Raw genomic sequence first — 23,130 nt, forward strand, 5'->3', positions numbered from 1 at the left:
AGGCGGCCATGGCTCTCCGCCCGCCCGGGGCGGTCCCTGGCTCGGCCCCCGGGTGGAGCAGGCAGCGGCGGGGCCAGAGCTCGCTTCTTTTTCTGCGTCTCACTCGGCGCTCTGTGCGGCGGCTCGACGGACGCTCGCGGTGAGGGAGCAGCCCGCTGTGAGGGGCTCGCAGCCGCTCTGCGGGCCGGGCGGGGTGCGGGCGGCGGCCGGGCGCTCACTGTCGCGTCTCTCTTTGCAGACTCGGACTCGGCTGCAGCCCCGACCCGGCGAACTGCGGAGATGGCGAAGGTGAGACGGGAGGCGTCGCGGAACGGCCGCCTCTGAGCGGGCTCCCCTGCCTGGCCGCGGGCACGGCTCTCCTGCACTTTCTGGTTTCTTTCTGGTCTCCCTTAAATCAGCCCATCCCCGAGCCTGGCGGGGGATGTGGAGAGAAGGAGGAGGACGGGGAAAGTGGCCGATCATGTGAGGAACACGTCATGCACAGCTCGCTCTTTTTTTTCCGTCAGTTTCCACTAATTTGGCCAACTTCTCGGGGCCGCGGGTTTATGTAGTGCCTGGGCGGAGGCGCTTTCCGCTGGAGGAGGGAAGAGAAAAATCCTGGGGCTTTGGGCGTCCCTTATTCGCTCCGCGAGTACGGCTCTGCCTCAGCTCTGCCTTCCTTGAACCTGCGCACGAGCCTGGAGCGGGGCTTGGGATACGAGTCAGCCGCATCGCTTGTCTATACCCCCCGTACTCTGAGCAGCAAAACAGAAAGTTAGTCGCTTATCTGCGGGCTTTGTACGGCTGTAGAAAGTGTAAGGTACTTCCAAGGGTCGCGGTGACTGCGGTGCTGTACCGTAGCTCCGTGGCAGTTGGACTGGGTGTTCTGCAAGGTCCCTTCCAACAGAGCTGTTCTATTTCTAAGCAGTAACGTTTTAGCTAGGACGCAGTTAGTATTTATTTAGGACAGAGTTCTGAATTTCATGAATAATAGCATCTCATAGGAGTATCATTAAATGAAAGTGAGCTGAGTCAGGTATTAATCATAAAATGATTTGACTTATGTTTGGGATTAGGTGCTCTCAGATGAATGTTGAGCTGAGTTGATAGAAAGGCTAGCACTTGTGCACAGACACTGAAATGCGTATTCGTGCTCTGATTTGTCTCACCTTCTGAAAGGTTGTTGCATTTAGAGAAGGGAGCTTCATAATTTATTTGTTACTTTGCAGCCAGTGGATAAACTGAGTATATGGTGATGAGGATTGCTGGCATTTGATTACATGCTTAATGTATGAATAGACAGTTAAGAACTGCTTGATAACATTGGGAAAGAAGGTTCAGGGGTAACTTCCTCTTAGTACAAGCATGTGAATTTGCAGTTCATTTGTAGTCTGTTCCACCAAGGCGTTAATTCTCGATCTTTGTTGAAACCCTTGGAGCTCACTGTCCCCGGTGGTGTTCAAGAGGTGTCTGGATGAGATTCTGCAAAATATGGTTTAATAGCTTAGAGGTAGTAATGGTGATAGGAGGACTGTTGGACCGGATGATCTTGTAGCTCCTTTCCAAGCCTGTGATTCTATGATTCTATCAAGTCTTGTACCAGGGAGGTCTTGCCCTCCAGTTCCCACATTCAGATGGCTGCTTTCCCCGACTTCTGTGACACTCTGCCTGGGAGGTGATGCAGCCAAAAAAGAAAGAAAGTGTGTTGAAGTTTTGCAGCCTGTCATTCCTTTAAAAAACAAAAAGCAAAAAACCACCACCAACAAAAAAATGCTCTGATCCTCATGGCAGATATCTGTTCTTAAATTTGTTGCACTGTGGAGTAATGGCTAAGAAATGAAAATAGACATTAGTTGATACCAGAATGTAGAAGATCTATTATCGGTAGTTATTTATATGTGAAACCAAATGTTCAGCATTTGAGAAGGCTGCACAGCACAGTGTACTGAAGTCCCGTGTAGTCTGAATATATCAGTGAAGAATAAAACCTGAAGAAAGTGAGCTGTCTTTGGAGTCTCTGTCACTGCAGTACTTGTTCTAGCTCAGGAATAGCAACAGTTCTTTTTTTTTTTTTTTTTTTTCTTCCATGTTGTTGAGGGATTTTCCATGCTCCATGTCTAGGATAAAGAGGTTCATTTTGTGGAAAACTGAAGCATGCCATATTGTGCTGTACAGACTGGTATCTCCATGCCTGTATTTTTTCCCTTTCTCTGGAGAAATAGTGCAGTCCCGAGACACAGTTCTTTTCTTACGCATCTATATGTGTAGTGGTCTTTGTTTAATGTGTAGACATGTATGAGGCAGTCCCTTCTCGCTTGATAAACTGCCTTGGAAGTGCTACTTTGTGCTTGCTTATTGAGAAATCTTATAAGAAGGCGACAAGAATATTTTCTGTTTGCATGTTGTGGACTGGTCTGTTTTGGCCTGTAACTCCCCAGCTTTTTGTGGAGACAATTTTGCATCTCCATTTGTAAACTGCCAGGAAAGGACTGCTTGCAGTTGGTGCAGGCGTAGCTGCTGTGTGCTGTACAATGGTTCCTGTTCTGCTAACCTGTGCGTGACTTGGTCTAGTGGTTGGTGATCCTGCACATAGCAGGGGAGTTTAAAGTAGATGATCATTGTGGTCCTTTTCAACCTGGGCCATTCTATGATTCTATGATAGTTGGACTTGATCTCAGAGGTCTTTTCCAACCTTAATGATTCAATAAGAGCATAAGAGTAGTATCACTAACTTCAGTGTTGCTTTAGAGGATTATTTCTCACATTCCAAAGTGCAAACACTTTTCCAAGGCTGGATTCTGAGCAGCTTGTTGGCTTTGCTGGGGTTCTTTGTGAGGACAAGTTCTCTGACTCTTTTTGCACATGTCCCTGCGCTGGTTCCCATGTTGCTGTTGCTTGATCTTATCTCCTCCCTCTCTCTTTTCTGCTGTCTCTACCCTCTCTCCGCACCCCCAGCTCCTGCTTCCTTTTTCTGTTTTCCCTGTCCTTGATACCTCTGTGGTATGCTGACTCATAGTTCAACACAGATGTTGAGTAATTCCCTTTTGTTGTCTGAAGTTTAAATATAGTAGGACAGATGTGAATGCAGTCTGCTGCCCAGAACTTATTCCTTCCATTCAAGTGGATGATCTGAAGCATTACTAAACTTAGAGAAGTGTTTTGTAGAAGCGACTTGGTTGTGGACTGATACCAGCTGTGTGCCTGTATGCATTCACTCATGGCATCTTTTCTGTCCTTACTGCCATTGAAATTTTGGTAGGCATGTATAATCTTATTCTTATGTGGTGTTGGCTTTCAAGTATGGTTTTAACGGATATCTATGTCTGGTCTTCAGTAAGCCCAAAGGCTTTCAATTTACTGATGGGCACTCTGTTGTGCTTTGTCTGCAAGATGGATATATTTATGTGAAAAAAATCTCAGTCTTTCATTTATTCAAGCACATGACATTCTGGGCTCATTTTGGTGTCCTGAAATAGCATGCCCTTTTCGTTTGTTTGGAAGACCTTCTGCATTTCCATTCTCACCACTTCACAGTTCTCCTGTGCTACCTTGTAAACAGATGGAGGGATACAATAGAAATGCTGCTGCATACCACCTCCTCTTACTACCTTCTGGGCTTTCCAGTAAGAAACTGGTCAGCATCTACTTCTGTAGCTGCTGTGTAACCCCCTTTGTGAAAGGGGGTTAGCTCTTCATGTGTGGGAAACAATGGCTATGAGTGGGTATGGGGCAAGAGTAGCTGGAAATCAATCTGGATCTGTTCAAGTATGGTTTTTTGTTTGCTGGTAATGACTACTTTTTATTGAATAGTAGGTAAGCATTGTGAATGGGTAATTGTGTGCTTGGCTGGGGGAGAAAAAAAAAAAAAAGAACCTCATTAAGTGGCTATTGTTGATGTTACAGATAATGCTGTTACCAGGATATGTGGTACATGGTGCCAAATAGTGAAGTAAAGTTGTCTGTTAGGAGAAATAAAAATAGTTCTGAGGTGCTGCTCAGGAGCAATTTGCCTGATGAGTTTGTAACTTCTTGTCCTTCTGCAGAGCACAGTAAACAAAGATATGAAGAAACGTGGATTTCCTTGCTGGAGGGGCGTGAGCTAAGTCTTCTCTTGCTTGAGTCTTTTGTTTTCTTTCCATCTCTGCCACTTCTTTTCATGCCAACTTTGTGTATCTAGAAGCTTCACCAGTCCTGTTGGCAAGTGTCTTGAGAAAATGGAGGCTGCTCTTCATTTCTAGTGTACCATCTCAAATTGTCTTCTTGCTACTCACAATTGCTTAAAGTCAGTGTAGTGGGGCATGTAGAAAGAAAAACGTGGTTATGCTTTGGGTGTTACAATCCTTCAATATTCTTTCTGTCAAGGACTTGCCTATTGTCTTTGTTTTACTGCCCTCTGTGTAGAATGCTGATTTTTACTAGGTGATCCAGATTACAGAGGGGTTTATATAAAAACTGATTTATGTTTTCCTTTCTTTTGTGTTGCTCTTTGGGTAGAGAGAGGAACTGCCCTGAGGGAGGAAATTACTGATGACAACAATAGTGTCCTATGAGGCTGTAGTGTTACAGTGCGTCTAATTTGCACTAACAGCAAGCTGCTTTCTTAGAGATACTGGAGGTATGATAATTTATTTATTTCTGTAAAAAGTTACGAAGATTGTAAATAAATCTATGGCTGTCTTTCAGTTCACAATTTTTCATGCTATGCCACTAAAGATGGCATAGAAGTTGTGAAGCTGTGATCCATCTGCAAAAATGAGTCTGTTTTTGATAAGGATGAAACTAAGTGTTAACACTAGCTTGGATGTCTGACAAATGTGCCTGGTCTCTGTCAGAAACTCTGTTGTATTGATCTGTTATTTTGTTGGAAACATCTGGTTCATAGCTCCTGCTGCTGATTCTCCATCATTGAAGTTGACTTCAGTGGTTCAGGTAGTGACAATGGTTGTGAACTGGTGCTTTTTCTTTCTGTGACCCTAAAGCGCTGCATTTGGGAAAGAAGATGCAGCTTTTCTCTTCCTGAGCTCAGTTTCTTGTCAGTGCTGATTGTTCTGCCCCTGCCCATTGATTTTTGCAAATAAGAAGCTGAGACCAGATAACTGATATGGCACTCCTTGACAGTGGAGTGTTTTGGATGGATTTGCAATTGTTAAACATAACATGAGATATGCTGCCGTACCTTGACTGCTGAGTCATGCACTGTTCTAAAAAGCTAGGTGAGTGGTTTCTTGACAGGCAGGTTGGCTCAACACTTTCTCAGTGCTGGGGCATGTCAGCATCAGATCTGCCCATAAGTGGATTCTGAAGGTGTTTTTAGAACTCAGGTCTGACTAGGACCCATAAAACTATGTTCAAGGTTGTCTTATATGAACAGTCCCTGCTGGTGGTTGTGCTCGATGTGCACTGACGTACAGTATTAAGGTCAGCACATGTAACTGGAGCTTCTGCTACTACAGATGCTTGTCTGTGGTGCCCAACTGATGAACATTTCTGTTAACCTGAATGGCAGAGCTGCAGCAGGATTTCTGATTGACAAGTTAAGTGCCGCTCGAGTATTGCTTAAGGGTGATAGTGTAGCCAAAATCCAGTAAATGATGTGTGCTAGAAGAAAGTATGTAGAATGTAAATTACATCCAGGCATCAAGATAACATTTATTTTACAGCTGCACCAACAACTGTTCATCAGATTTTGTGTATAGTGAGGTTTTCCTCAGCATGTTTTGAAAGAGAATTATGGAATATTGCTTGATTAATAAAAACAAGAAGGGTAATGCAGAGTATTTTGTAATCTAGTGTTTAGTATTTGTACAGACTTTCTCCAGAACACCCAAAGAGAAATGCTGAGCCATTGTCACAAAACTTAGGAATCACTTGGGGAAATGCCACTTGCTTATAACAAGATAAGCCAAGGAAAACTTCAACATAAAAACCATTTTATCTGAGACAGATTGACCTGACAGGGATTTCCAAAGGAGGATCGTGGTAGTTGTATAATGTTGTCTTTATAAGGTGATATGAGGCAAAGCAGCAGGAAATACCCTTTTGAATAACCCCATGTTGGCTGGTATAGTAATAATGGAGGAGGAGGAAAATACACACTTTTCAATCTTTGTTCTAGCAGATTATATTCAATTTTATGAAATTGACATTTAAATCCTTGCAACTTTTTCAAAATAAACTTTGAAATTTTTGGAGTTATATAGGAAAAAGACAGTAAGTACAGACTGTTGCACCTAAATTTGAAATACCACCTAAAAACAAGCTTGTAATATTTTTGTTGTAATGTTTTGTTATTGTTGCAATGCTGAAAAAGAGAACTTCGGGGGAATTGACATTTCTTTGATGTAGGCTGGCTGCTGGAGAGCATTTACCAGAAAGAAGTTTGCTGTTGCTTTCAAACATGGTAATACTTTATGTTCTGAATTTCTGATATAGAGTGGGGTAATCCCAACCTATTACTAACTTCTGCTCTGGGAGTGCTAAGGATTCTTTGATAATAACACACAGATGGCCTGAGAGGTAGTAGCGCTTCAGGGGAGTTTCTGGTTAGTTCTTTCCAGTTTTTTTTTTCTCTGTGCTTTTCTGCTGACCTACCCTAGATGAGTACATTGACTTGAAACCAAAGCACTACAAGGGTGAACTTGCTAACTCAAGGGAAAGGGAAAGACTATGTCACAGAAGCCAGATGGTTGTTCTGCCTGTGAAATAATCTGGCCTCAATCTTAGTGGGTTTCTTTGCGTTTCCTTTTGTATGCTTCCTTGAGAGTGGAAAAATGCTCTTCCTATGCTAATTGCTACTTCAGTACGACTATACCTACAATGGAAGTTTTCTCCTTCTGCTGTTAGAAAGCCTCCCTGTTCATAAAAGCCATCTGTTTCCCCTTTTGGCTGTTTCTTGACCTCTGTAGTTCTTTAAATTACCTGTATACATAGAGCACAGTAGATTCTTGAACTGTCACATTTAAATAAAGGCAAGACTTTTCTGTAAGGGTGACGAATATCTTTCTGTGTTTGGCCCAAGCACTAACTCCCTGAAGAATCATTTTCCATGGAAACCTAGTGGAGTTATGTTTGTGTTTGGATGGACTGATCTTATATCTTTCATTTGAATTGTTCTTTCCTTTGAATCTGAGTAAAAAGGAGCTTATGCCAAAAGGAACATGATGGAAAAAATTGAAAGACGTTGCACAGTTTGATGGGTCACATTTGCAGCAGGATGGAAGGAATCAGTGAGATACTGACTGAAAGCTCCAGTAGGCTTTGCTTGAGGAAAATAAGTTCTTATTTCCAAACATGTCTTGGATCTTTGTGCAGCTTTTCTGTCCCACGTGGTCTGCGCAATTTATTTCCCAAATTGTTTTAAGTTATGATAATTTCACTCATCTTCCTGCATTAAGGCTCCAGTGTTGTCAGAACAAATTCTGCAAACTGCCTTTATGCAAATAAACCTGAATTTAGCTGGTCTACTGCTGGATGAAAATACGACAGAACCTTTAGTGAGAATTGCGTTTAAATGCCCACAAATTGCTACTTAGACAGACAAACACACAGAAAATGCTATTTGCTTCTGAGTCTTGGATTCAAATTTAATCTGAGCTCACATGTGGAGAGTTGAAAGACACTTTATCTTCTATTTCACGGCTTTTTCCTTTTTCCTCACTCTTTTATCTCTAGTATACAAGAGGCACTGTGACAGCATTCTCTCCTTTTGATGCCAGAGCTGATGCAGAAGCCCTTCGCAAGGCCATGAAGGGAATGGGTAAGAAGAATTTAATATTTTAGGAAAAGGAAAGGGCTCTCGCTCCTGCTTTGAAAACATCCTTTCTGAACTCATTTTTTATACTAGCAGAAAAGGATAAGGTGTGTGTCCACATGCTACAAATGACAGCCTCAGAACTGCAGAAATCTGGACATGTCCTAGTTCTGACTGTGCTGCTCTCAATAACATTTATTTTTAGATTAACACAAGGAAAAAAGATGGCTTGGATAGACCTTATTTAAAAATTAATACCCCACAGGCTTCTCTACATGCGGGATTTTATTGCACAGTAAGTTGGACTATAAATTGAAAGGGCATAACTGTGGAAATTTATTGCAGTGTAGTAGAAGCTCTGTGCTTGGAAAACGTGTGAGTGCTCCCTTGGTCTGGAAGTGAGTAAGTGTTGTTATGATTAAATACAAAGCACACAGAATGGAGATAGACTGAGGAGTGGTCTATTAACTCAGGCTGTAGCTTTGTGCCCCAAATCTTTGCCATGATAACAAATCCTAATTGATACTTTGGAAGCGCCTGTGGGAATAAGCAGGGAAGGGGAGAATGGAATGCAGTAAACCTCAGGTGCTGACAAATTCGGTACAGCTAGCAAGATGCTGTGCTGTGGGGATCACTTTGTAACCTATTGTATATAAAATGGATAATAGCTCCATACTTTCCTACCCTTGGACATCTAGGGGTACTGGACTGAGTTTTTCTTGGAGTTGACTGAGAGAACAGTCTTAAATATAAATTATGCATACAATGTCTTGATACACTCTTAAGTCTCTTGGAAAGCCTGAAAACAGGGCTCTTCTATAAGCTGCAGCCTGTGTCTAAATGTTTTTTACCTGATAGCTGGAGTGCTGGGTTCACTGTTTGGAACTGGACTCTGATGGAAAGCAGTAAATAGCAATACTTGGGTCCTCTGCCACACTTTTGCTGTAGCAAAGCACCAGACGTGGTGGCTCAGCTAGAGATCTGTTGACACTTGTTATTTATATGATTATGTTGTTTGTCAGTAGACTTTTATTTTCAAAGCATCTTTTATTCCTGCTTGAGTTTGTGCTACTTCTGTGGGTTTGGTTTTTTTTTTCCTTCTGTTTGTTTTCTTTGGAGTTTGTTTATAACTGTTTCTTGTTCTTTCTAACTTCAGGGACTGATGAAGAGACTATTCTGAAGATCCTTACCAGCAGAAATAACGCTCAACGTCAAGAAATTGCATCTGCTTTTAAAACACTATTTGGCAGGGTGAGAAAAAGAAAGTCTAGAAATTAGCTGTGTGTCCTTTGATTAGTTACAATAGTGAGGCACATTCATCATGGTTTTTGTAAAAGATTCCTTTGAAGAAAATCTAGTTAAGCTCTTGTTTCCCCTTCTTCATATCCTTAATGGCTAGCTAGGTTAGAATACTCAATTTAGATTATTAAAAGAAAAAAATGTTGTGTTTTTTTCATGTACACTGTTACAGTATGTCTTAGGTTTTAGTGCGAAAGCTTGCATAGTTTCCTGTTAGTATGCTTCTAGTACTGACCTTATCCTCAGTATAGAAGGAATTATCAAATATTTTGACTTAATATCTGCCATGTAAAGTGACAGCAGGAATATAGTTTTTTAGAGCAAGGAAATGTGATAGAAACAAAGCAGTCTAATATCATAGGAGAGGGTGACACCAAATATAGTGGTGGAGAAAACCATAAAGTAGTTTAAAGGAAACACAGCTTTCTTCCAGTAGTCAACCATTACTTAAAATTATTAGTGCAGTTAGTCAGTAGTGTTTAAAAAATTTCAATGTTAAATAAAATTAAAAAAAAAACAAACAACCCAACAACCCAAAGCATAATATGATACCCCACAAAATCCTTCTCACCAAATTGGAAAGATACGGATTTGAATGGTTGGACTGTTTGGTAGACAAAGCATTAACTGCAGGATTGAGTCCAGAGAGTGGTGGTCAGTGGTTCAGTGTCTGGATGGATATCAATAATGAGTGGTGTCCCCCAGGGGCCAGTGCTGGGACAGATACTCATTTAATGTCTTCATCAATGATATTGACAGTGGGGTCAAGAGCACCCTCAGGAAGTTTACAGATGACACCAAGCTGTGGGGTGCTTTTGATACACCTGAGGGATGGGATGCTGTTCAGAGGGACCTAGACAGGCTTGAGCAGTGACCCCTCACGAGGTTCAACAAATTCAAGTGCAAGGTCTTGCTCCTTGTCTTCCTACTGCCAATAAAAGTTGGGGGATGTAAGGATGGAGCACAGCCCTGTTGAAAAAGACGTGGGGGCACTAGTGAGTGGGAGACTGGACGTGAGCCAGCAATGTGCCCCTGCAGCCCAGAAAGCCATCTATATCCTTGGGCTGCATCAAAAGAAGTGGCATGGGAGGTGATCCTGCTCCTCTGCTTTGTGCTAGTGAGGCCATACCTGGAGTACTGTGTCCAGATGTGGAGTTCTCGGTACAGGAGAGATATGGACTTGTTGGTGCACATCCAGAGGAGGGCCACAAAAAGGATCTGAAGAATGGAACACCTCTCTCCTATAAGGACTGAGAGAACTGGGGCTAGACAGCCTGGAGAAGAGAAGCCTCTGAAGTCATCAAAGAGAGGCCTTTCAGTATCTAAAGGGGGACTGTAAGAAAGAAGTGGACAGACTCTTTAGCAGGGTCTGTGGTGAGAGAACAAGGGGAAATGGTTTTAAACTTAAGTTGGGTAGACCTAGGCTGGATATAAGGAAAAAGTATTTTACAGCGAGGGTAGTGGGCACTGTAACAGGCTTCCCAAAGATACAATGGCTACCCCATCCCTGGAGACATTCAAGGCCAAGCTGGGCAGGGCTCTGGGCAGCCTGACTGAGCTGTGGATGTCACTGTTCATCGCAGGAGAGTTGGACTAGATGACCTTTAAAGGTCCTTTCCAACACTAAGGATTCTATGATTCAGGTTTGCCAAGTGCACAAGCATCTTTTTTTCCCCTCTTTATCTGGTTACATTTGTTTAGGTCATGTACCAGTTAAAACAAAAAGAACCCTAACCCATGTCCTTTTCAATGCATCTCTGGAGTCTTCTAACTTGCAGGCACATGTGGTGTCCATTTGAAGTCTTTAGTCATTATTCATTATGGTGCTTTTGTTCTGCACTAGGATCTTGTGGATGACCTGAAATCAGAACTTACTGGCAAGTTTGAAACATTGATGGTATCTTTGATGAGACCAGCACGTATTTTCGATGCTCATGCACTGAGGCATGCAATCAAGGTAAGAGGGAAAGGACTGAATACGTTTTATAAAATTTTTGTTGGTATTTTTCTGTGTATTGGAATGTACATTCGGTTGGTAAAGGAAAAGCTGATAAAGTTGTTCTTAAATTCTAGGAAGAATTGTAAATAATATGCTGCAGTAAAAAAAATGCACAGTAATGTAATCAAGTGTTGCTTTTCTGAAGTCACTCCTTTTGAAGTGTAACCAACAGTGGCTTTTCTTACAGGCAGAACAGACTCAGACATGTGGTAACAAGATATTACTTGGCTTTTGTAAATTTTAAGCTTGTGAAGGGGAGGAGTTCCTCTTTTAGCTACATGTAATAAGAGGGCAGCAACTATTTGAGAATCTCAGTTTACAATTCTGTTGTAAAATGTGCCTATTTGTGGTGGAGGAGGGGGAAGGTTTAAACACAGCACAACTGATAGAAGGGTAAAGATCAGTGAAGGACAGCATATGAACTACAGCTAAGGTGGAAACCATTCAGTTACCTTCGTGTCATTGATGGTGACAGTGAAGAACTGAGATGTCTCAGATGGGCTCATCTGAATCCTGCAGCAGTGAGCTTTTTGTAAGTATTGGGTTGGTTTTGCATATAATCGTGCCAGAATTGAAATGAAAAGTTCCCACCTCCCTACTGCCAATATATGAGATAATAATAAGAAAAGAATTCTCTGTTTGGTCCAAGTGTATGAAGTAATGCTTGCCTTTTGATTGTCAAAGGGAATAGTTGTTTTCCTGTTGTTATCAAATCAACTGTTTCTACTTGCACCCTAGGGAGCAGGAACCAATGAGAAAGTTTTGACTGAAATTCTTGCCTCAAGAACACCTGCTGAAGTGCAGAATATTAAACAGGTTTATATGCAAGGTAAAATTCAGTATAAAATAAAGTTCTGGGTTCTCCTATCAGGTCTTTCAATGTGATTCTAACATCTAGACCTATGTTTGAATGGAGATGTGCGTGCAGCAAGTGGAATTTTGTTCTGCTGAGCTGGGAAACTTCATATTGCTAGACATTAGTGTTTGGGCTGTAAAAAAAAAAAAAAAAAAAATCTTTTTTATTTTGGGCCTATGGCTAGGATATGTAAGGTCTTTTGTGCCTTGTACTTAGAATTCATTCAGATGTATTTCTTTGTTCTAGCCAGAAATTTTTGTTTGGAAATTAGAAACCTGGTATCAGGGTCTCTTTTATTAATTATTTATTTATTTATTTATTTTTTCTTTTTTATCATTTTGGTGAAATGCATTTATGTTAAAGTAGGTCCAGATTTTTGGTTGTCCACAAGAATACGAGTATGTGCATTCACCCAATGATTGTGGGGATTTATCTTTCTAAGGCAGTATTTAATTCAGCACATTATATCTGTCCTAGTTCTCAGCACAGAAGAAATTCTCACGTTTTAATGAAGTGTAGGATAAAACAGAGTTTTCAAGAACAAAATGTATGGACACAAGATTTTTCTGGGCTTACGCTTGTTGAATAGACTGCTGTATTTCAGTATAACCCCAGATGTATATGGTCTTCAGTTCCTCGAAGAGCCGGGCCTGTGTTTGTCACTCTTTATTTCAAAATATTTTTAGCAATCTGCTGATAACAGGTGTGATGTACTATCTTTTTATCTTTTTACAATAATGTTACGCTGTAAGGCAGAATATGCCCAGTTGTTAAAGCTGTTTCTGATGTGCAATTCCACAAGAGTATTGCTCTTTTGCAGAGTATGAGGCCAACCTGGAGGATAAGATCACAGGAGAGACATCAGGCCATTTTCAGAGACTGCTGGTAGTTCTGCTGCAGGTGTGTGTCTCTTTGCATGCATGCACGTGTGTACGATTTTCTTTCTGTTTTGGTGTCTGACACGTGCTAGTTGTTTTCTGCTTACTGACAAGGGTTCATAGGCCAAATGATAGGCAGGATTGGTACTGAAACTGAGTTAGTTCCTCTGAACCTACAATCTTGAGTTCTGTTACAGGCCATTTCTACAGCTCTGGCTTGAAAAGCTTCTGGTTTATGGTATGGATACAGCAGAATGTCTGCTGTGTAGGTTTTTGAAGGTAATAAAGCAAGCAGAAGGGATTTTGAAGAAGTTGCATTATGGACTGACTTTTCACAGTAACTTTTACAGGCTTAGTGTAACAGTTTGGCTTTTGATTCAACTATAATTTTAACAGCTTGTAAATTTTTTCTTTAGGGAAATAGAGATCCTGATGGCAGAGTTGATGAGGCTCTTGTTGAGAAGGATGCTCAGGTGGGTGAATGACTCTTTTGAGGGGAGGAGGGAGCATTTCTACCAGTTCTCTTGTAAAGACCCTACACAAATATAGTTTAAATGCAAAAGATAATCTTTTGGGATTCTGTGTGTGTGCTGTTTTTTTGTTTTTTAAATACATTTTGCTGTGATTTTATGTGTTGTAGGGAAAAGAAGTGGAAAAAAAAAAATGGAATTTTGGGATCGAAACTTTTGTGTTTCAGCGTAAAGTATGACTTGTTTTGGTGATTAAGTCACTAGAAGAGAGAATTATGATTGCTGAGGCTTTGTGATGCTGAGACCCTACTGCTGGAAAACTCAGATGTATTAACAGTTTATTCTTTAATGTTCAATTTGAGCTTCTCTAAATTCAATCCTTATATATCAAGTGTTATGTCCTTGTTACGTGGAAATGGTGATGCTAATCAGTGAAGGATGCCTCAGGGAGGGTGAAGCAATAAAAAAAGAAAGTATTCCAAATACTCTATGCTACTGTAACAAAATGGCAATCCAGTATTTTTCCTCTATAGAGTTTCTAGGGACACACCTGTTGCTATTTGCATGTATGTTCCTTGACTGGATTGCTGATCATTAAATTGTGCTGTAGGCGGGAAGAGGAATACTGGCAGTAAGCAATATCCTTGAAGAAGTCTTTTGCTATTTTCTGTTAGCTTTGCTGTAGGTATGGGCACTATTTCAACAACTGGAGTACAGAATGAATTTAATGCATGTTTCTTTTCAACAGTTACAAATAGCTCCAGGTTACAGATTTTCTTTCATAAATTGTCAGCTAAGATGGAAGAAAATATATGGATTGTTCAAGATGACAAGGAGGAAAAGCCGCATACCAGATCAGTTAAACATTCTTTTGATAGTAGAGGAAGATGCACAGAGATGTTGGCAAAGTATCTTCTTGGCACAGACCTATATTTTGTTATGTGAAATAAGAAAGCATCTTTCTCCTGTTAAAAATTTGTATGGGGCCAACCAGAGCCTGGCAATTAGTGATGCAAATATTTAAATCACTAAACTGACTCTTTCATGAAGCTGAGTCAATTTTATCTTTAGCTGGGTTTATGTAGCTGAAGAAAGTCATGAACCACGGTCTTTGCTAGATAGGTGCCTCCTTTTGGCTGTCTAAATTTAGTAGGCACCAAAATTCCTTCTTTTTTAAAATGTTCTTTGTGGTCTGCTGTGTGCATTTGCCTTGAGCTGGGTCCCATACAGGGTGGTGTTCTGTCACATTTCTCCTAATGATATCTTTGTGTTCAACAGCTAACATAGCTGGAATAGATTCAGAGCATTTTCTAATGATTACTGCCAGGTACAGATGGTCTGAAGTATGTGACTGCAAATGCAAGACTCTTTCTGGCTTCCAGATGTTTCCATTGATTACTATGACATTTTGGGAAGGATATGAAATATTCGACTCTAACTTTTTAAATTCGGTGGTAATTTTCAGTTATCTCAGACAAAATTAAAAACAAACAAACATAATTTAATTAAAAGTGGTTGGGGAAAGGGTATTTGAGATGGTATGAATATGTAGGGAACTATTTTTTTCTGAGAATCCTCAGAGGAAAGAGTTTAACTTTTTGGAGGATGTTTTGTATTGCTTTTTTAATAATAAACTATGCAGTTGAGGCACATTTTGAGTATTGTGCAGTAGCAAGGCACATGAAAACTTAGTAGTGCAGTTGTAAAAAAAAATTTAAGACTTTTTAATTATTTATGAACTGTTGCTTCTGGCAATGATAAGATCAATAGGAATAGTACCTGGCTTATCACCTGTTTTCAGTTTCTTTGTAAATGAGTGGGCATATCCCTGGTTGTTGGACTCTGATCTGATTTAATGGGTATTTGAACCATTATTCAGAGTACTTCTTGGGATAGCTATTAAACCCGTTGCTGACTCGGGTAAGGGGAAGAAATTTTTTATTTGTCTATCGCGACAGGAGAATGTATTGAGACCCATGGCTTGTAATTAAGAAAACATTTATAGGAGTCTGTGAAATCAGGCTTGATGAGTGTGCTTCAGCTATAAGACATTATTTCTAGAACTTGACATTTGTAACAGTGTCTTTACTCTATGGGAATGTAAGGCAGTCTAGTTGTTAGCAGCCATTAGAGCTAACATAACATGTCATTCACAACTTTTAGTACCTCCAAACAAATGTATTTTTAGAATTTCAAAATGCTGTAGTGAGATCTCACATTTGCTACTGGATAAAGAGCTTAACATATGTTATTTTGAACTGGATATCCTTGCAGTGCTTGAATAGCCCCTTTTTTCCCCACCCTTTTCCACTCTGTATCACAGTTTAAAAACAGCATTCAACAGTCACAAATGCACTTTGAATAGGATTGTGGCACAAACAGAAATAGTAAAATCTGAATGTGACATTATGAATTTCCTATGTGAGCAGACGGTTGGCGTACAGTATGCTAAGGAGCAGATGTGGTTCTGTGGATTTTTCTAGGAGATATTTGATGGCCTTGCTACAGGTGGTAACTGTTTGCCCCTCTGAGGATGGAGGAAAGAAGCTATATACTCTGATATGCAAAACCTTTTTCCTTACATCTAGTTGAGCACACAATTTGGAGAAAGGCTTCTGAGTTTGAGACAAAAGAATTAATTTCTTTTTCTGATTTTTTTTTTTTGGTCTGATTATTTCTCTTTTTTTCTTCTGTTGCTTGTTTGAATTTCTAAAAACATTCTACTTTTCTATAGGCTGCTAATAGCATTCAGACGTAGCTGAAAAGCAATCACTGTGCTCTAACACAATTAAAACCTGTTACCAATGTAATTTTATTTTGGTTAAGAATTTAGCATCTCACAAATACTGTTTCTGAGAGGTTTTGAATCCATTTTGGCCCCTCTATTTTGGAAAACTCCTGAGCCAAGTAAACACATTTGTCCCATTGAGATGAGTCATATTATAATGAAGTTTTGCCAGTTTGATTTGAAAAAGGGAAGAGAAAAAGCAATATTAGGAATGGACTTTATCTCTTACATGATGACAGTTTCAGAAAACTTGGGGCTTATGAAAGGGAGTATACACACATTCAATTTTAGGGCCTTAAGTAGTATTACTCATGTAAATGCTTTCACAGTCAATTTCAGAATTTATCATTTATTTGTTTCCAAAGTCACGTTAGTATTTTATCTCATCTTTTTCCCTCCAACTATTGCTCTTCAGATTAAGACAAATGGAACTTTTCAACAAGATGTGTGAACACATAACAAATTCTGCTGTTTTGTTCTCTTCAATTTACAACAGGTCTTGTTTAGAGCTGGGGAGCTGAAATGGGGTACAGATGAAGAAACATTCATCACCATCTTGGGAACTCGAAGTGTTTCTCATTTAAGGAGGGGTAGGTGATATGGTTCAGGTATGGCTGAAAACTTCTGACTGAAGTCCTGGCATTACCCTGACGATGGTAAAAGTGGTAGTTGTTTCTGGTACTGCATTGGTGAAATCCAGCAACATTTATTCACCTCTCCCCTCTCTTTAGCATTTTCAGTTTTGTTTCCTCTAATTTTCCTTCTCCATAGCAAGAAGCAGAGCTGATCTGCTGCTTGAGGGAGTGGTGCAGTAGATCTGAGGGACAGCTGGAGTGCTGCTTGCTGGATGCATGTTTACATTTTCTTTTGAAAGAGGTCATGGCAATGAAGGGACGATAAGAGTCTGTTATGAGTCACCATAATCTGAAACAATCAACCATTTCCTAGGTGTGTGTTTTATTAGCTCTTAATAAATAAACAATATCTTTTTTTCCTGCTACTCACCTGTTTATAAGTCTGTTTAACCAAGCTGCTTAGGCCGCTGGAATTAATCACCAGTAAGTTTTTCTTTGATTCTCCAGTCTTTGTTTTCTCTTTATCTTGGATTCATGAGATTTTCAAAGATAACTTTATTTGCAATTTTATTTTTATTTTTTTAACTGCTGTTGGCAATAAAGTAATCCTAAAGTTTGTTCACCTAACATGATGGGAATATAATATTTTATAACTACTGATAAGACAGCAGTTTTCTTTGAATGCAGAATAGACTGCCAACAGGACAGCTTGGGTGAAAATAAGTGGATGTAGTAGCCCAGCATAGAAAAGATCTCAGATTCAGCGTGATGATAGCATTGCCCTGGGAAAAATGTTTAAGGCTTCCTTCAGCTTCTCATCTTCCCTCTTTCTGCACTCTCACTGGGTATGTTCACAGAATCCCAGTATGGCTGAGATTGGAAGGGTCTGCTGGAGGTTATCGTGTCTAAACCCATGCTCAAGCAGAGCCATCTGGAGCAGGCTGCCGAGGCCCCTGTCTAGGTGATTTCTGAAGATCTCCAAGGAGACTCCATAGCCTCCCTGAGCAGCCTGTGCCAGCACTCCAGCACCCACACAATGAAAAAGTATTTCCCAGTGTTTAGATGTGTTCTAATTTGTCCTTCCTGACTCTTGTCCTATCACTGGGTGCCACTGAGAAGAACCTGCTATACCTTCTGTGCACCTCCCCTCTACGGGATTTATACACATTGATAAGATTCCCTTGAGGCTTCTCTTTTTTTAAATTGAACAGCTACGTCTCTTTCAACCTTTCCTCATAGGAGAGAAGTTCCAAGTCCCTTAATCACCCAGCATTTCCTTTGCTGGAATCTCTCCAGTATATCCATGTCTGTCTTGTACTGGAGAGCCCAGAATTGGACACAGTATTCAGGTCTCCCTGAGGAGAGGGGAAGAATCACCTCCCTCTCTTCTGGCAATACTTGTCCTGATGCAGCCTAGGATACCATTGTCTTTCTTTGCAGCCAGGGCACACTGCTGGCTCATGTTCAACTTGGTCCTTGGTCTATTAGGACCCCTCAATCCTTTTCACAAAGCTGCTTTCCTGCTAGGATGCCCCCAACATGTTCTGGTACATGGCATTGCTCCTCTCAAAATGTAGGAATGCACTGTATAATAGCAATCCAGTAAGAAATGAGTAATTAAAATATTTTAGAGCAGAGAAGGAGAGAACAACAGCATTTGAGCAGTGGATAATGAGATACAGATGATATTAACCTGTACTGAGGGGAATTCTGGGAAAAATGCTGACAATATTTGTGACTGTAAGCACGCTTTCTATTTTCCAGTGTTTGACAAATACATGACTATTTCTGGCTTTCAAATTGAAGAAACCATTGATCGTGAAACCTCTGGTGATTTGGAGAAGTTGCTTTTGGCAGTTGGTAATTACAGTCTTAACAGATCTAGAACTGGCTTTCTTTCATTTACTCCCAAGCCTTCTTAAATTGCAGTTGTTACAGGATTTGGCATGAAAACATGGTTCTATCTTAAGTTACTCACCTGGGGTCTATTTTTGTATTTAGAGAATAAGCTTTTACTCTTTATGGGATGGAGGCAAGGAGTGGGGGTGGGAAAAAGTGGGAACAGTGGTGTTGCTGTGTTCTGTTCAGTAATGTGCAGAAATTGAGAAACCAGGAAGTGAGACAGAGCTCTGCCTTTGGTTGAACTCTTGGCATCCCGCTTACAATGCCATAGTAGGTTTGTAACTGGGAGTAGAATTTGGCTAGTGATATTTCTTTTCTATTATAACTTCTACAACCCAAAGAGTTGTAGTAGAGGAACAGTCTAGTTAACTATATAGTTAATTGCCCACACTGGAGAGAATGATACAGAAGTGCACAACTTGTCTTGCCAGTGAAAGATTGCCTTGTGGTTTAATAACAATCAGTAATTTAATCCTTTGCCCTTTTTCAGTGAAATGCATCCGAAGTGTGCCTGCCTATTTTGCTGAAACTTTGTATTATTCCATGAAAGTATGTATATGTTTTTTCATATGTCACTTTCCATCTCCCCTGACTATTGTCCTCCTTTGCATTTGTTCATCATTTCTTTTTCACTGCAAATGCCAACAAGGTATTGTATTACTAAGCATCTACAAAAGGTTTGGGGTATGCAGATCTGGGACAGATCAATTCATATGCTGCTTTCTTTTTTTTCCCTCTGAGCTCCCTGTAAATTTCTCAGACCATAAATATTTTACAGAAAACATCAGTTTCATCAGCTGCTTTTGGCCTTGATCTTGTTATAATGGAAAATGTCTGGCTAGATTCACTGAGCACCTTCAGCTAAATAAAGACTTCATTGCCTTTATTTAGGTGGTGAATCTATTTAGAAAGTAAAGATGACCAAAGCTGAACTGCCACTTCTGCAGATCTATTGCTCTTTGCTTTGGACGTGTTTGGAGACTAAAGGTGCAGTTAACTTTGAAACACAAACATAATAACTATCCTATTTTGAAAAGGAGAAGAAACTTATAAGAGAAAAACAGAAATTTTCTAAACAGCTATAAAGGCTTTAGCAGGGGAACACCATCAGTCACACAGTTGTGTTTTTCTTCGCCTCACCTTATCTTCGATAGAAAGAGATAAGCAGGGAATCTGTATTACTAACTTAAATTGGGCAATAGTAATTAAAACCCTAGGAAAGGTGAAGTTGGTGGTCTTTTGTTTTCAAGCGTGTTATCAGCTTCCCTGAAGAAATCCTTCTTCCCCTTGCTGAAAAGCATCGGTGTGTTTGTTACAAACGGTTGTGGCTGTGAGGTGTCAACATGAGAATTAATGAAAACAGAAGAAATGATAGCTTAATTTTTAAAAGCTGCTTTACTGCTTTTGCCACCATCAGCATAAAATAAGGTTTAGATAGAAAATACAACATATGCTAACAATTTGCTGATTACTTTTTCTTATTTGTCTATTTATTATTTTTTTTTTTTCAAGGAATGCAGTAGAAAACTTTTTTTTCCTATGGGTTTAATAATCTTTTTAATTTCTATGATGAGATGCTTTACTAAAGCCTATGAATGAGATCCCATATATATATGTATATATATATAAATAAAACTGTAAACCTCTTTCCATAAGAAAGAGCTTCATTTTTAGTAAATTTGGCAGAAGAATTTATAATTGTAATTTAGCAGTTTGATATGACAAAGTTGTACAATATCTGCCTTCATAAGGTGGGGCAGAGCCTAGTTTTTACCAGATTTTACTATCAAATCCTACTCAGAAACAACTGGACTCATGACATAACTTCTGAGCAGCTTTAGGGCACTTTTAGATGTAAACCAAGAATGTTACACCCAGTCGAAGGATTGAGTGGCCCTGGACATTAGGCTGAAGATGATCGTGGGGACTCTGCCAAGTCCTTCCTTGAGGTGCACTAGCAGGTCAGCATGTGACAATCTGTATTGCTTCAGCTTGCGTGAAGTCTGACATGTCTGAGCAGGAGGGGTCAGGATGTTGGTCTGGCAGTGCTTGCTAGTGCAGAAACTTGGAATATTTAAAGCCAAATGAATAAAAGAGATGCTTGGTTAGGAAAGGCATAGGAAGTTTGCCTTCCAATAAACAGCTGGATAACTTGTGGAACGGATTGGTCTGCCTGTGCTTGCTGTACAGTGTTACATGCTTCCATTTAGTATTGTTGAGATTTATGTACCCACTTCCAGAACTCACTGCAGGTCTGCAGTGACCTGAGACTTCACTGAAAAGATGATTTGTGTGTGATTCATGTTGTAATGATCAGATGTACTACTGTGTAATCTTAGAGCTGGAGGATTTAAAATTTATCTGGGCATTCACAGTTGGAGTCTGTGAAGATGAAACACAAAATAAGAGAGCTGACCATATTGCACTTGACAGACATCTGGGGCTTAGAGCACCTCGCATTGCTGGTCCTCTGTTCTGCACGCTGCAGTGTGGATGTCTTGTGGTACTGTCCCATAAATCCTGTTTTGGTATAGAAATGTAATACAGGAGTGTTTTGAGATACCACTTGTTTTTATTTTTTGTTGTTGTTTTGTTCTAGAGAAATACTGTAATAAATGTGTAGTGTAATATTTAAACTCTTCTCTTTAGGGGGCTGGCACTGATGATGATACCCTGATCAGAGTCATGGTTTCAAGAAGTGAAATTGATCTGTTGGATATTAGACATGAATTCAGAAAGAATTTTGCGAAATCGTTGCATCAGATGATTCAGGTAAAACCACTGTTTTGTTGTCAGGGGAAGTAGGTGTACTTAAGTAATTGTTTCCACTGTAAATGAGAGGGAAGCAATAATGCAGGACAGCATAGGGCACTCTGAGGACAGCAGTGGTTGGCTTGCAGTTCTGTGAAGTACCAAGCAGCATCATTTAAGTGGGAAACATTTCTTATGAAAAGCTAAAGTGCTTTTTTTTTTTTTTTTCCCCTCTTCACTAGGAGAATAGATATGGTCTTCCCTAATTACAATTTTTACAATTACAAAATTACAATTGCTCTTTTTTTTTTTTTTTCCCCCACTTTTAGTTACTGCATTTCCTTCTTCTTCTCTGAGTTTCTTTTGCTTTTTAGTGCTTTAGAAAGGATGATGGCTCCAGAGGAATAGCACAGGGTGTTGGAGAGGAAATCTATGATTGTGATGGAGAACCATTAGCGCCACTCAAAAGTAGGAAAAAATCTCACAGTGGAATCACTGTCTGTGTCAAAATCTCCTCTGAGTGGATGTGACGGAGTAGAAAGTGTAGGAGCAAGCAGGAAATCCAGAGTCATCCGTGGGAGGATTGTCATGGATTAGCTGCAAAGTTAGATCCCAAATGCTTTTTTTCCTAGTAATGTTTCAGGGAATATTTTAAATGCCCTTGCCAGTCCTTAGGTGGTGCTCCATCAATTAGGCTGGGTTACAACATAAAGGCTGTTGCTTTTGGTGCTGCTTCCAGATTCTTCTTTGTTTGCACTTCCTCATTTGCAGTTGAATGCTTTCTAACATGCAGTAGGTAGCTCTGTTCTACTAGCGGCTGCAGGGGCATTTATTGTTTCTGAACTTCTTTCTCTGTAAATATAACTCTGACAGAAGAAGCAGAGAATTTCCTTTTGCCATTCCTGAGTGGAAAGTCATCCACTGATTGGATTTCCCGTGGATGGGACAAGTGTGTAATCTGTTTAGTCTTTTCTTGGCAGCTGCTTTTCCTTGCATTTCTGTGGCTGTTACTCATGGTGACTGGTTTGTTGTATTAACAGAAAGATACGTCTGGGGACTACAGGAAGGCACTCCTGCTCCTCTGTGGTGGAGATGATGAGTAATGGTGGCAGAAACATGAAGGGTTTCTTGTGCTTCAGCTTTGCAGCCCTTTAGTTAGCATGCTTAGCTAAGATTCTGCATCTTAATGCTTTATGGCTGTTTGAATTTATATTCATATCACACTTATTAAAAACAAACATGCTACTACCCAGCTGATAAACAGTCCCTCCTCCTCAGACATCCCAACCTCTGGGAATTTCAAGTGCCTTCTGAGTGTATGCGGAAGTCTTCATGGAAGATGAATACAGAACACAGAACCCAGTTATTTGCAAGTGTTTTGCTGAAACATGGAAAAAAATAATCATGTATTTCCACTAATAATGTATTTTCATTAGTAACTTAAAGACTTTTCTTTGCTTTTATTCTTTACATTTCCGCTGAATCTTAAACTAGTTCTAACACTGCAAATGAAGAGAAGGTATCCTTTGTATGTAATATTTGAATGAATTTGTAGAACATAATGCAAGCAGTCATTGGTAATCTGAAGAACCAATAAATTTTTTCCCTCTTGGCACTGTTGTATGTGGTTTTCAATGGGCGAAGATCCATTTTCATTTAATTCCACTGCTTGAAAGAGTTGGCATATTTTTCCTACTAGTTTGCAGGTTTGTAAGGGTATATAATGTTTTCCAGCTGCACATCATGATTTCCAGCCTAGTAGCAGGCAGTATATTGTTGCTGTGGTGATGCTATTTGGTATAGCTGCAATACCGAATTATTGATACCTACTGAGCACCGCATTCTCATTTTGTGGCGCTTTCTTTTCTTGTTTTCTTTTCCTC

General features: G+C 40.0%; 1 protein-coding gene across 1 annotated transcript; it reads left to right on the forward strand.

Moving 5' to 3' along the window:
• The first annotated feature begins 2 nt into the window (after positions 1-2).
• Positions 3-22,862, forward strand: ANXA5 (annexin A5). Its single transcript, XM_085222814.1, has 13 exons — positions 3-139; positions 239-288; positions 7,651-7,735; positions 8,886-8,980; positions 10,872-10,985; positions 11,766-11,856; positions 12,704-12,783; positions 13,178-13,234; positions 16,516-16,609; positions 18,359-18,454; positions 18,987-19,045; positions 21,146-21,268; positions 22,288-22,862. Exons 2-13 carry the CDS (start codon positions 280-282, stop codon positions 22,348-22,350), a joined length of 966 nt encoding a protein of 321 aa, XP_085078940.1. The 5' UTR covers positions 3-139; positions 239-279; the 3' UTR covers positions 22,351-22,862.
• The last annotated feature ends 268 nt before the right edge of the window (positions 22,863-23,130 follow it).

Source organism: Meleagris gallopavo, chromosome 4 (assembly GCF_905368555.1).
Source record: "Meleagris gallopavo chromosome 4, MGAL_WU_HG_1.1, whole genome shotgun sequence".
In the NCBI taxonomy this organism is placed as follows: Eukaryota; Metazoa; Chordata; class Aves; order Galliformes; family Phasianidae; genus Meleagris; species Meleagris gallopavo.